General features: G+C 42.0%; 1 protein-coding gene across 1 annotated transcript in view; it reads right to left on the minus strand.

Annotated features, from left to right (window-relative positions):
• PRKD3 (protein kinase D3) overlaps window positions 1-14,361 on the minus strand; it is a 71,346-nt gene extending 56,985 nt beyond the window's left edge. Inside the window, exons 1-2 of the mRNA XM_040993090.1 lie at window positions 14,244-14,361; window positions 5,362-6,281 (exon numbers count right to left, since the gene is read on the minus strand). Coding sequence (XP_040849024.1) covers window positions 5,362-5,649 — 288 coding nt within the window. The 5' untranslated portion in view covers window positions 5,650-6,281; window positions 14,244-14,361. The remainder of the gene's footprint in view (window positions 1-5,361; window positions 6,282-14,243) is intronic.
• Window positions 14,362-14,866: the final 505 nt, after the last annotated feature.

Below are 14,866 nucleotides of genomic sequence, written 5' to 3' on the forward strand. Positions count from 1 at the left end.
CCATCTACTGTGTTTGGCCTGTGATGATCTAAATTCACAGACTATTCTCTGACCTAACAATGGTTGAAAAGCACAATTACCAATCAAGTCACCATTACATTACACACAGCCTTGCAACCACATGCATATAGTTTATAAACATTAAAGAATCATGATTCTTTACAATATGGCAAAACAGTGAAACATTTTTTATAATTAAGCTATTTTTTCTTAAGTATTCCAACAGCTCTATGTAAAGTAAATGATGGGTCAAACTTAGCTTACAGATGTAGGGATTGCTGATCCCTGCACTAAAGTAACTGCTGAAAGAAAATTCTAGCATTTAAGATAAACCAGATAAAATCATAGAACATACTATATAATTTCAAAAGGTAGAAAATGACAAAAAGGATCCAAGAACCAAAGGGGGAAATACAAGTAAATAGCAAGACAATAGATTCAGTGTAAACTGAAGTTATATACCAATAAGCCCACCATAGATTGAAAATATGGTTATCTGAAAATGTATTTAGCAGAAAACCCAGCAAATACCTTACCACACCAACAGAGGACACTGTGGAGGACCAGCTGTTTACCCTGGTGACTGCATGGCTGAATGTAAACTGTGGCTCACTGCTACTGCCCAGCATGACAGCGTACCACACCATACTATAGTAGCCCAGGCAAAGATCAAACTTAAAAACTTGAAATACAGTGTGTTACTGAGTTTGTACGGCTTTCAAACTGTTAGAAAACTGAAAACAATGTGAACCAAACTATTTATTAGAATAAACTGCCCAGAACATGGCATGGTAGCCTAGTGGCTAAATCCTCATCTTGCATGCGCTGGGAATCCCATACTGGTGCTGGTTTGTATCCCAGCTGTTCCACTTCCCATCCAGCTCCCTGCTGATGGCCTGGGAAAGCAGCAGAGGATGGTCCAAGTCCTTCGGACCCTGCACCCATGGGAGAGACCCCAAAACAGCCATTGTATCCACTTAGGGATCCCAACACATACAAGGCATGAACTTTAGCAGCGAGGCCACCAAGTCGGGCCCTCTGTCTCTCCTTCTTTGTGTAAATCTGACTTTCCAATAAAAATAAACAAATCTTTAAGAAAAAATCAAAGACACATGTTGAAAAGGTACACATGTAAAATTCAAAATGTGGTATAGAACATTATACTGTTAAATAACTATAAATCATACAGATTGAAGTTATACAACGGATATTCTCAAAGTAGTTGAATAAAAATAAAATCAACAACATAAGAGCATGAAAAATCTCCAAATATTTTCGCACTAAATGAAGTGATTCAAGGACTAAAGAAGAAATCATTTTTCATAAAAGCATGAGTCAAGGTGAGTGATATAAAGCTGAAATAATGCTTACAGGTGAAACCCACACTATCAGCACTGCATCTGAAAAGAAAGGACTCTAACCACTTTTTAATAGAATGCAAGAAAAAGAAATGTATTGGTAAATGAGATTAAAAATTATCTTGATTCACAAAGGACAAGTTTAGTAATGAAGGAAAGCTTAATCAATTTTCAGACTTACTACAACTGATAAATGGCTTTTACAGCCTACAGAACACAAACTGAGTATAAATTATATACTGGAAGAGTAAAGTTAGAAATTTTTATTTATTTTGTTTTAAGATTAATTTATTTATTTGAAAGGCAGAGTTACAGAGAGGGAGAGACAGAAAAAATTTTCAGTTTTAGCTCACTCCCAAACGGTGACAAAGCTGAGACTGGGCTGGGCTGAAGCCAGCCACCAGGAGCTTCTTCCAGGATTGCCAAATGGATGTTCCAAGCACTGGATGGCCCAAGCACTGGGGGAGGGAGGGGTAAGCATCTTTCACTGCTTCTTGCAGGCTAATAGCAGGAAGCTAGATTGGAAGTGGAGCAAATTTTGTTGTTGTTGTCGTTAAAAAAACACCTTTTTTTATGGGACAGTGTTGGAAGGCGTTTGTTGTTACAAAACTGGTCAGTGGGCCTGAGGAATCTGCCCCGGCAAATGCCAGTACCAGGGTCATGCAGCATAGAACCCTGTGGAGGGCAGGCGAGAGGCCTGCACAGATGGTCGCTCAGAGTGAATAGGTCTCTGGGCCAACTCCTTGGCAATAGCAAAGGACCCAGGTGGCAAAGAACCAATGGACACCTGAGGCCACCAGAAGCTAGAATGACACAAGAAAGATTTTCCCTTGTGGAAACATAACTGCAAACTTTGATCTTAAGTTTCCAGGCTCCAGAACTGCAAGAAGATAAGACTCCTATTATTTAAGCCACACAGTTTGTGGTACCAGGTCACAGAGACAATGGTAAGAACTGAAATTATAAAACTTCCCAGACAAAACATTGAGTGAATTCTTTGTTATCTTCATTTTGGCAAAAATTTTAGACACAACACAAAACTGTCATACATAAGAAAGTTAAGATATTGGATTTCATGAAAATAAAGAACCATAACTTTCTCAAAAACATTTCCTTTGTATGCACAACAAAGGAAACAACTTAGTTAAGAGGCAACCTATGGATTAGCAGGAAATACTTGCAGGCCTCACACCTGATACAAAATATGTATTGAATTCAAACAACTCTAATCAAGATAATCATTTAAAAATGAGCAAGGACTTTAACAGATATTTCTGAAAAGATGACTTACAAACAGCAGAAAAATGCAAACTGCATCATTAAGCATTAGGGAGATCCAAATTGAAATTACTGACAAGATTAAAAGTAACTGTTGACAAGAATATGGAATATTCTTTGTGGGAATGTAAATTAGTTACAGCCATTATGGAAAACAGAATGGGAAAACAGAACAGAATTTCCAAAAGATGCAGCAATTTCACTCCTGGGTATTTGCATGAAAGATCCGAAATCATCACGCTAAAGAGGAGTTCACACACCCATGTTCACTGTAGCACTATTCACAATAGCCAGGTTAAGGAATCAACCCTTCATTTATTTGAAAGGCAGAGCTGCGGAGGTTCAAAATAATTTCCATATATGTAAGCAATTATTTCAGAGTCCAAAGAGTTAACCTGGAGCTGGATGAAAATAGATGACTAGTAGGCATTCTGGTCTGAGAAGAGAGAGGAGATAAAAACAAAAATGCTGGGGTCACCGTTATGGGGCAGTAGGTAAGGTGACAGTAGCATCCCACATAGGGGGAGTGGTTCCACTTCCCACCCAGCTCCTTGCTCCTGGCCTGGGCAAGCAGTGGAGGACTGCCTGGAGGACTGCCCAAGTGCCTGTCACAGGGGAAACTCTTGACATCAGACCAACCCAGATCTGGTCACTGCAGCAGTTTGGACAGTGAACCAGTGGATGGCAGATTTGTCTCTCACTTCCTCTCCCTCTCCCTAACTCTTTCAAATAAATAAATAAATAAGAAAAAGCTGAAAAAGTTTTTTTTTCCATCTCCAAGAACTATTTCAGATCAAACAAGACTTTCTATAAAATCCCAGAATCTCAAGAGACTGGTTCCCTTAAGATCTTGAGACTCATTTTCTCATCTTTGTCTCTAACAGTTATGATTATATTCGATCAAATAATCCAGAATCTCACATCTACAATTATACATGAAAAATTATCCCATTTGGATTATCTGGAAACTGTGATCCAGAGAAGATAAATTGCTCACAGTAAATACATAACTGAGCTCACCCATACCCAGTTCAATTTTTCCACTACATGTGAACTGTTAGGATTCCAGTACATGTCAAAAATAATGTGTAATATGTTCATGTTACACATGAATGTTTTAGCCAAAATAGTAGATTCTAATTCAGTCACTATTTTATGTTGGATATTTTCATAATCAACAACTATTTTGTATGTGTATAAAGGCTAACACAAGTCATCCTTTTTTGAGCTATTCCTTATCTGATTCTTTGATACACTTGTTAATTTTTCATGTATTATAATTTTTCTTATTTTATGCAATATTTAATTCACTTTCTCAAGAGTTTCACTTGTTAACCTACTTTTCACATTTATCTTAACAAAGTAAAACTGATTCTAGAATAATTCTGTTGAAAAATCAGTATACCTTTGTGTATACTTGACAGTAAATGAGTTAATCTCATAATAATAAGTCAAGTTAGCTAGCTTAAGCCACTAGACAATATACACTAAATTTAAGACAACATGAAATATGGTAAATATAAATAATTTTTCTGTCATTTAGAACATTCTATAAAAGTAAAGAATTTCCCCAAACTGAAAACTGAAGAAGTAAATTCACCAAAACATTTGGTTGTAAATTCCTGAAGTCTCATATAAACAGGAAACAATAAAGTTACAAATTGTATCTAAATATTACCTTTAAATAAAAGCTTACATCTCAGTTACAAAAGTACTTGGGGGGGGGGAACTTCTGTAATGTGCAATAAAGAAACTAAAAGCAGATACAAAAGTGCAAAACTAGTTTTTTTTTTTAGGCTGTGTGTACATAAGTAAGTTGCTGCTAAAACACAAGAGGTATGTCATCCTCACAAATTAACATTACAGGATCACTCATTACTTCCACATCAGAAGGTAACAAACCATAAAAAACTGTAAGGAGATAAAAAAAAAAAAAGATAGAATACCTGAATCCACATGTTAGATGATTTTTAGCTTGCAAATTTGTCTGAAACAAATTTAAAGCATCTATTTATCCCAATAAAAATAAAATAAAACCAATTTATATAACCCACGTAGACAGTCTCACGATAAACAAAAAACATACTATTTCCTCCACTGAATCAAGATCAAAGACATTTAAGCATTTAACTAAAGCTTCTTAAAGAATGGCAATGGCATAGGTTAGCTGGTGGGTAGATGGGAATTCAAATAAAACCAGTCTGAGTTCTGAAATATTTTCCCAAATATTTTGAAATTTTGAAACTGATTTTCTTGTAAGACAGAGAGGGGTGCTGGATTAAACAGCAATTTACATAGCTTCTTAACATCCTCTCTCGACAACTGCTAGGAACTGCAGGGCAGGAAAGGGTTAAGAGCAGAATCCAGCCTGGACCTGGGATTCCATCACTACAGTATCCTACCCTTCTGAGGACGTCAGCTCAATGACTGCTGTCCTCTAACGGATGACCCCTTAACTTTCTTCTGGTGTTCCGGCTCTTCAGAGACAAAAGTAATGGCAGTATTATAAAACTGGGGTAAGTGGCATTTAAACCTGCGTAGCTGGATGCTGAAATGTCAACATTTGGGCTAAGGCCTTGTCTATTGGGATTTCTAAAAAATGCTAAGAATCAGGGCATAAATTAGTGATGGATTATGTGTTCACTTGCTACTTGCACAATTTCTAGAGAAGCAGTGGAAACAGCATTACTTAGAAAAACTACGAAATAAATAATTTGGATGGTACCTTTTGATAAACAATGGAGCACACAAGATCCTTGACGGCGGATAAAGACAGCTCCTGGGCTTCGATGGTAACATTCTCCCGCGAGAGGCCGATCTGCAGCAGAAACGAGACCGTGTGCACGGAGCCTCCGGAGTTGGTGAGTGATGGTGCACTGAAGCTTCCATTCGAGAGGCGGGCCGACAGCCCCGTCCTGGGACTGGAACACGGAGAAGGCGCTGGAAGCACAGCAGGAACAGGTGCCGGTAATACAGACTTCTGTGCGGATGGAGGGGAATTATTTGCAGACATCTGCCTTTCTTTAATCGTTCAAAATACTTGTCAGTTCTTTTTAACTGGTTATGAAGAGGTTATTAAAATAACAGCAGTAAAAAAACCCAAGTGCACTTTTGAATTTAGTTGACAGCTTCTTGACTTCCTCTTTTAAAGCACTCATGCCTGTAAGTCGTGTCTCTGCGAGTCTGAGGACACAAGACACTGCTCTTCACAGCAGTCCCAGCCAGCAGTCCTGGAGATCACAAGCAGGGATCCGCACAGGATGCACCATCACCGAGTTATCTTCTTGGAACAGCTAACACTGCTTGTTTACTAAACATCTTCACCTAGTTTAAGTCCATTCTTGTTGCTCCCTTTTCATTTCAAAGCACAGCACAAAATAAAAGTTGTTTTACTGTCAAGATGAAATTCTCCTGGCTTCAAAAATAGTATGTCTTGGGTTGATCTACTGAGCACTTATCCTTGAGAGTTCATTAATTCGATGAGATGCCTTCTAGAACACTTATACCTTAAATCACCTTCTCACACATCCTTTTCACTTTGGGAAGTGAGCTTTCCTATGAAGCACAAAGTTTTCACAAATAAGACAGGCATATTTCACTTGACAACTGGGTCAGTCGAGACAAGCAGATGCTCTAAGAAACAGCCTAGAAGGAATTTTTAAAAAGGTTTTTTAGTGCAATATATTTATTTGACACTAATTTTAAAAAGAATTTCCATAATTTTTAAATGGTAAATATTTGGTCATATGTTTATAATTCATTAATCCAAGGAAGTCATTTTTTGTCTAGTTATTAGATTTATACCTGAAATTTACAGATCAAACTTTTCAAAGTTATTTTATTTTAAACTGATGAAGATTAGCATTTTTATTCCACAATTATACAATGAAACTATAACAAAAACAGGGGGGGAAAGGCCAAAAAGAGTAAGACTACATGAAATGCACATTTCCTAGCTATATAAAGGATGCATAATTTCCTAACAGATAAATCAAGTGTTAACAGTAAAAGTCTAGTTCTGCCAGACTATGAGTTGCTTTACTGGCCATCCCCTTTCAGCAGGTTAAGGAATTAAGTAGGGCACACTATGTCATACATAGTTATATAGCCAACAGAGTGTGAAAGTCAGGGCATGAAGACAGGAACATAGGAGAGATGGTCTCATCCACTTCTGAAATCAAGGATTTCAAACAGGAAGAAAGAGAACACCAGGTCCAGTGAACACGGACCATCAATTTTAAGCACAATGCAGAAAGTCATATAAAAAAGGTACAATCTCGACACGGCTAAGTGAAATGGGCCATGAGACGGAGCCTTCTACATTCTCTTACACATCCATAAACAATTTCAGTGCTGAGAATGAACGAAGTTCCCAATGTGGTTGCATTGAGTATTCAGAGTAATTTATGGAGCTAAATTAGGATGCCTATGACATACAGGTGGCATAATAGGAATAGGGGTGTTCAGAAGAAAAAATGAGAATCTGAAAAAAAAATGTGCAAAAAGCTTAAATAGTTACATTCAAGGAAACGACCATCATCCCATCTTATATTGTGGAGCCCTGATTGATGTTTCACATACTTTACATCTCAGGACACTTAAAAAAAAAATAGGGCCTGGCGTGGTAGTCTAGCGGCTAAAGTCCTTGCCCTGCATGTGCCAGGACCCCATATGGGCACAGGAGGATCTTCCAGGTCTCCAACATCAGGGCAGGGTTCCAAGGCTTTTGAACCATCCTCCTCTGTTTTCCCTGGTCAGAAGCAGAGAGCTGGATGGGAAGTGCAAAGGTTGGGACATGAACCGGTGCCAATATGGGATCCCAGCACTTGCAAGGGAGGAGTTAGCCATTGAGCGATTGTACCAATCCATGACACTTCAAAAACTTGATGTGGAAACACTACCACTTTTGCTGCTGAGCAAACTGAAGCACAAGTAATGAACTGGCAACCATATGGCTCTGAAAATACAGAGTGGGAATCAGAATCCAGGTCTCATACTGTTTAACCTACTGCTGTTCTCAAAATTACCAACTATTTCTCAAGATGACCCAAAAGCTGAGCAAATACTGCTCAGAAAGGATATAGCTAAAGTATAGAGGTTACAGAAACAGAACAGCTCCACCTGGATTTTGCTTATTTTTTCTAACAATTTTGAATCTAAAGCTTCCCATCCAGCTCCCTGCTTGTGGCCTGGGAAAGCGGTCAGGGATGGCCCAAAACCTTGGGATCCTGCACCCATGAGGGGGACCTGGAAGAAGCTCCTGGCTCATGGCTTCGGACTGGCTCAGCTCCAGCCGTTGCAGCCACTTGGGGCGTGAATCACTGGACAGAAGATCTTCCTCTCTGTCTCTCCTCCTCTCTGTATATCCACCTTTCCAATAAAAAGAAATAAATTTAAAAAAAAAAAACCTGACTATGATGAATAAGAAACTACAGCAACTTAGCGAATATAGTTTGGTCTTCATGGTTCAGATGCAATGTATTCTACACTGCTAAGGCAATTAGCAAAAATGACTTCTATAACCTTGGACGAAAAAATGCAGAGAAAATAAATCATGGCCTAGAGTTGGGTACAATTGCTTCAAATACCGGGAAGTAGAGAAGGCAGTACGTATATTTCAGAAATCAGATATGGAAAAAACTTAATATAAACTCTTAATATAAATCCAAATCTGAGAATCTATTATGAAAAAAACATGGTTTGAAAATAACTAGAGAATAATATGATTATCACTAGATGTCAGTCCCAGATCAAACACGCAAGAACCACAAAGTCAACTGATGTACACTTTGAAAAATTAATGACTGCTGTATCAGGAGACAGCTGTTTACATGCACTGAGCTACACTATCTACCGGCAGGACGGCTGTCCTAAGAAATCCGTACATATGTGAAGTTTTCTCCAACATCACACAATTAGGAAAGGCAGAGAAAAAGCACATTCTGATAAAAACCACTAGTTAAGATGGTTTTCCAGGCTCTTTGTAAACGTGAATAGTGTCTTCACAAGGTTCATGGAGAACAGAATTAAAGGGTGTTTATTTTTTTGTGTCAATTTTTATAAAAAATGCATCCATGAAGGGCCATCTGAAGCTCGTGGGAAATAATTTTTATTTAAAAAAAAAACTGCACAGATTTAAAGATCTTTAGGGGAGCTGCTGGTACAGACAGGACAGAGACATGGCCTCTCTGCTGTTGACTCTACAAATGACTGCCAGTACGAGGCTGGGCACCAGTGCTGCAAGTCTGGAACTCCTCCTGGATCTCCCACTGGGTGACAGGGACTAAGTACAAGGACCATCCTCCACTGCTTTCCCAGGCACATCAGCAGAGAGCTGGATTGGAAGTAGAGCAGGCAGGATGCCAACTGGCACTCACATGGGATGCCCGGGTTGTGGGTGGCGGCTGAACTCAGTGTGCCTGGTTACGGCCCCAATTTCAAATACTTTTCACATCAAAATAAATGTATCTTTCAATTACATTTCCTATAAAGTCTTGCAGTATCCTCAAACGTCACTTGCAAGCTGGATATTACTGCAATTGGGCCACTGATGCGATGTCTGTGGGAAGTTTTTAGGAGCACGCTTGGAACTGTGTCAGCAGCCCTATACTGCTTCTCATTAATTAGGAGGTTATACAGTCACAAAGACATGCATGCAAAATCCCCAATCCAGAAGAAAGAAACTAAAGCTAAAATTAAAGTCAGCAAGGATAAGTGTAAAGCTCTCCATTTAGTTTCAGAAAATTGTGCAAAACAAAATGCGGAAATTCTGATTGGGAAGCTGTCCCTGTGAGAGGAAGTTACAACTTAAAAGTTAGTATCAGTTGCTACTGTAACAGGTGACTCAGAAAGGTGATGTACACCTAAGCCTCCATCACACACAGAAGGCGTCAGCATCGTTCTCGCTGCCAGTCAACCCAGCTATGCTCTTCACAGAAAGAGAACCAGCGTCTCGGCGAAGCTGCTGCCGCCCACACCTCCACAGCTGACTGGTAATAGAGCTGAGGTGCACACTGGCCTCCCAAACTCTTAATGCCCCAGGTTCTTCCACCTCCACCAACCCAACAAAGAGACACGATGTCTGATGAGGTCATTAGTTCTATAGCATAACTGACTCAAGTTGTTTTAGAAAACTGAACAAGAGGATAAGGGTGAGGGGATAAAAGTTGGATAATGTGTACTGGATCAGAGGCAAAAGGAATACACTCTTGGTATTACACAGCATAGTGGGGGCAACTATAGTAATCCATTACATTGTTTCTGAATAGACAGAGATGAGCTCCAAGGCTCCAATTATGAAATGACAAAGAGGGGGAAATGTTAATTACTGATGTGATCAGTATGTATTACGATCTATCTGTATACTGTACAGATAGTATACTGAAAGGTCAATGTTTTCCATAAATATGTACAATTATCATTCATATGTTTTAAAAAAAGACAGCTGAACAACACAGTAAAATATTCATGGGTAGGGATGACACTTGGCATCAGTTGTGCTACAGCAGGTAAAAGCCACTGTCTGAAACACCCCTCGTGAGTGCTGGCCCAAAACCCAGCTGCTCCACTTCCTATCCAGCTCTCTGCTAACGTGCCTGGGAAAGCAGTGGAATGATGGCCCAAGGGCTTGGATCCCTGCACCCACGTGGGAGATGGGAAGACACAGTCCTAGCTTGCACCCTAACTGCTGAAGCCATCTGGAAAGTAACCCGGGCTATGAAAGAGCTCTTTCTCTCTTTCACTTTCTGTGTCACTCTTCCAAATAAATAATCTTTAAAAACAAACAAACAAAAATAAAACAAATCTATGTTCCTGACTTTGGTCCTGGCCCAGTCTTGGCCACTGCAATCATTTGGGGGTGTTAACCACTTCATGAGAGCTCTTTCAAATAAATAAAATTTAAATTTAAAAATGTATTCTAATATATGTCTTCCTAGTAATTTTTATTTTATTATACCTATAAATTTAAGACAACTATCAGTAACTGTCCAATAAAAATGTCTAATTTATCAGAATAACTATTCATAACTATAAACTTTTGTGTGAAATTATTTTTTTAAAGTTTCAGCATGTCACAAAGAAACCAAACATGTCACAGTAGCTTTTGCCCACGTATCCTGATTTCCATTCCTCCTTCCTTTTATAGAATCCCTGTCAGCTCTATAAGGTATGAAAGGGTAGGGTGTAAAACAGTAACACCAAATGCCAAGAGAAATCCATTAATTCCAATTTATGTGAACATTGGTATATTGCTGAATTCTCCTTCTTTGTGCTTCAATCAGAAAACTGAAGTGGTACACATTAATTTATAAATTGCATATCAATTAGATATGTTTCTAATATAGGTTATTTCTAACATCTATGAAAGAACCTGTATATAAAGATATCATCTAGTTGGCACATTTTTAATATGCTTACTTGGAGTATCTCAGAATTACCTGTCACATATCTCATTCTAACAGGCTTCTTTCATCTGTTGCCATCACTGAATGAAATCAAAACATAGAATCAGAAGATATCTTGAGTCCAGCCTGCTCTGTTCTAACAAAAGTGACATGAAGGCCCTTAAATGTAAGGGACCTACCTGAGGGTTACTGCATGAAAACATCACTGGTGGATCTACTTTCTGCTCTTCCTCCTCTTTCCCCCTTACTTCCCCTCACTACAAATACCTGATTTCTTTCTTAACCAAAATCCCTAAGGAAAAGATCTAACAGCATCATTTTCACTCAATACTTAGTACTTACTGTTAAAGATTGCTCTAAGAGATGGCAATTACCCGGCAGTAACCAAAACAGTGTGGCCACTGCTCTCTCCCGATCCCACAGGCCTTAAACAAGCATTCAAGTCAGTAGCTGGATAATTACAAACCACGAGAATCTATATGAGCAAGTGTAATAATGGGACCTAATTTCAGTTGGGGTCTCAGGCAGGGTTCATCTAAGGAAATACTTACGCAGGACTTCTGAATAAGCAGCAGTCAAGGAAGCAAAGACAGAATTCCAGTAAGAAAAAACATGTCGAGTTATTAAATATTTCAAAAGGAAGTCTGCTATTTAGTGTAGCCAATGTTCTTTTTGTACTCAAAAGGGTAGAGTGAAGAGCTAAGAATGCTTTTCCTATTCCAAAAGCAGAATTATTTATCATGCCTGTACAAGTGAAAAGTTTTCCAAAGTTCAATTTAGTTTTGTGGGCTAATAATGCTAAACAAAGTCGAGGGTTGTACATGTTTCGAACCATTCGTGTTTGCCCTGATGCAGGCCTGACTCTGCTTAATAATCCTGATATTGTTTTTGCATTGCCTACTGCACAAAAACCCAAATCTTGTTTCTTTTATAAAAGTCAAAATTTGCAGCAAGCTCTGCTTTTATTTTCATACATTTTCAAACACATGACCATTTCCTTACATTAGTATTCTCTCCCTGTTAGGAGCTCAGCATTTAGCTAAATTCTTCCCTCTAAAATGCTGCTCATCTGGACAGTGGCCCATAAGCCTCAGCCTTTTCACTATCCACAGAGCTTAAGAGGGCCCACCGTGTATCCTCCCCGCTCCAGCACTCAAAGTTTATCCAATAATAATATTACAGACTGGCAAGCACCTCGAATCTATGGTGAGTCTGATGTGTCCTCATCTTTCTTTGCATCAGTAATGTCTGAGCCATCGGACTGGCTAATAGCCAGTGAGCAGTTTCTCACTGCCCCAGCCAACCAAGCAACCAATCACGCAAGGTGAGAACGCTTTTTCCTAAGGACCCCAGGGACACACATACATAAACAAGTTTAGTCTGAATTATATAATCAAGAGGACTCAAAATACAACAGCACAGGAAATTCTGAATCACTGGCATGATTACTAAATCAAATTAAAACTTGTACTAGTCAATAATTTCCTCATATATCAAGTTCTGAACCAGGCACATTTAAAACGTAAAACGCATTTAACTGACTGCCGAATTTTCTTCCTATATGAGGTGTCTTCGATTTTCACATAATCTTAAACATTTTACATCCAAAAATCTTTTATTTGATTTTTGTGTGTGCAGTGAAAACCCCACTAACAGGAATGCATGTGCATGTTAAAGGGGTCATCTGGCGAAACTGAAACCTTATAAAATCTGGATAAAAGATCAAGCATTATCTGAGCCACTTTTCAAAATTCGTTTTAAATACAGGCCCATCAACTTTCTTTTAGCCCATTGATCCTGAAATGTGAACCACTTCATAAGTAGCTCGACAAACAGGAATACTCCAAGCTCATCTGATCAGGCCCTGCACATTAACATTACTACCACACGAAGCAAAATCAGCCAAGACAGTTCCTGCCGCCTGTTTGAAATACTACTTTTATTAAAACTTGTCTTTGACTTTTGGCTGAATTTCCACACTTGACTCAAGATTCTAACCGGGGAGGGAGCAGGGGTCCTTGCACAGGGTGAGAGTGACCGCAGCCACAGCAGCGACAGGGAAGCTTTCCAAAGGTATTCCCCGCCCTCACGCTCACCGCACTAAAAGTTTGCAAACCTGACTTAAGCAAAAGCAAAACCGCGCAAAATCTACAACATAAAAAACAAAATAAAAGCATTCTCAGAGCAACAAATATAAAATCTTCGGTGATACGAAACGAAAACGTTTTACAAGTCTTTCATTTACTGGTGGCCACAAGCCCTGTAGGCAGCAGCCTCCGAAGTCGAAGTCGTAGTTCAGGGTGGAACTTATCCTCCCTCATCAAAGATAACACCGATAAGGCTTATTTCCTGTGTGGGGATGGGTGTGGCTGAAGAAGACAGTTAGGTCCCAGCCAGCAATCTGCGCAGGGACAAGTCTGCAGGTCGCAAGGCACCCGATTTACATTCGCGCTTACAGACGGTCAGGCCCAGGCTTCGGGGTGCAGGAGTGCAAAGAAAACGCCCAACAGTATGCGGTTATTATTACTATTTTTTTAATTGCTCCAAATGCAGCCGCAAATCCTCGGCGTTTCATCTTCACAGACACCTCGGAGGGGTGGGAGGGGAGGTGACAGCAACTCGGGGGGGGGGCAGTGCTGCAACTTGCCAATAAATCTAAACGCCTTTGGGACATTAAGGGGTGCGGGCTCTCATTCCACTCACACCCGCACACCTCCCACCTCGCCCCCCAAAAAATCTGCCTCCTCTGAGACCGGGCACCACCGAAAGTGATGAAAAATGTAAAAGGCTCAGCCCAAACCGTGCTTTGCGAGAACCGCCGCGGGCCTGGGCGTCGGGAGCCAGTTTGGCAGACCCGGGACAGAGGGTCCCTCCCCGCCACCCCCAGGGCTGGACGCCCGTTGCGGTCACCCTCCCCCCCCCCTGTCGAGCGAGAACCCAAGTTGGGCTGAGCTCGGACGCCGGAACTTGGCCCCGTCGCGCCGCCCGCCGCCCCCAGCCCGCCGCGCGCTCCCCCAACTTCCCGCCCAGCCCGGCGGCCACCGCCCAGCCCCGCACGCCGTCCGGGTCCCGCCGACGCCGCGTGCGGGGCGTGGGGGGAAGGGCCGCCGGCGACTCGGCCCCTCGGGCCGGGAGAACAAAGCGGCGGCGGCACCAACTTTTTTCGGTGTGTGCTCCGCTGCTCCCTGAGGCGATTACTTACTGAGGCGGACACGGCCGGTCGTGAGCAACTCGGCGCCCGCCCGCGTCTGGACCCCAGAGCTGGCGGGAGCGAGCCTTCACGCGCCTCACACGATCCCGCCCGCCGCCGCCGCCGGCGCCCCTTCCTCTCTCTCCCTCCCCGTCCCGTCCTGAGGCCGGAGGGCGGGGGGCCGGGGCGTGCGGGGCGGGGGCTCGCGAGGGGCGGGGGCGCGCGGCCGGCGCGGGGCCTGCCGGGAGCTGTAGTTCCCCCGGCGCGCCCGGCCGGGGGGTGACGGCCGCGCCGGGCGGTCGTGAGTTCTGTGGGAAGCCGCGTGCTGGTCGGCTTTGCTCGTCTGCCCTCCTCTAGGTCGGCGCGGCGCGGCGGGTGCGGGGAAGCGGCTCGAGGGAGCAGTCTACTTCGCGGCAGCTCTGTCTACTAGCACCGTCGATCCGGGATGCCCGCCTTGTCCTCTCGCGGTCGGCTCTGCGGGGGTGCGGCGACCGCCAGGGCTGAGAAGTGACAAGTTGAAAGGCCGGCTTGCGAGGTGGCCGGAGCAGGGGGCCACGCGGGTCTCAGTCCTACTCACATCCCTCCCGCCTGGTCCCCCCACGCTGGCCCCGGGCTCCTCAGCCCCGCGCGTTTCG

Source organism: Ochotona curzoniae, unplaced genomic scaffold (genome assembly GCF_017591425.1).
Source record: "Ochotona curzoniae isolate NIBS_2020 unplaced genomic scaffold, NIBS_Ocur_1.0 contig_883, whole genome shotgun sequence".
Classification (NCBI taxonomy): domain Eukaryota; kingdom Metazoa; phylum Chordata; class Mammalia; order Lagomorpha; family Ochotonidae; genus Ochotona; species Ochotona curzoniae.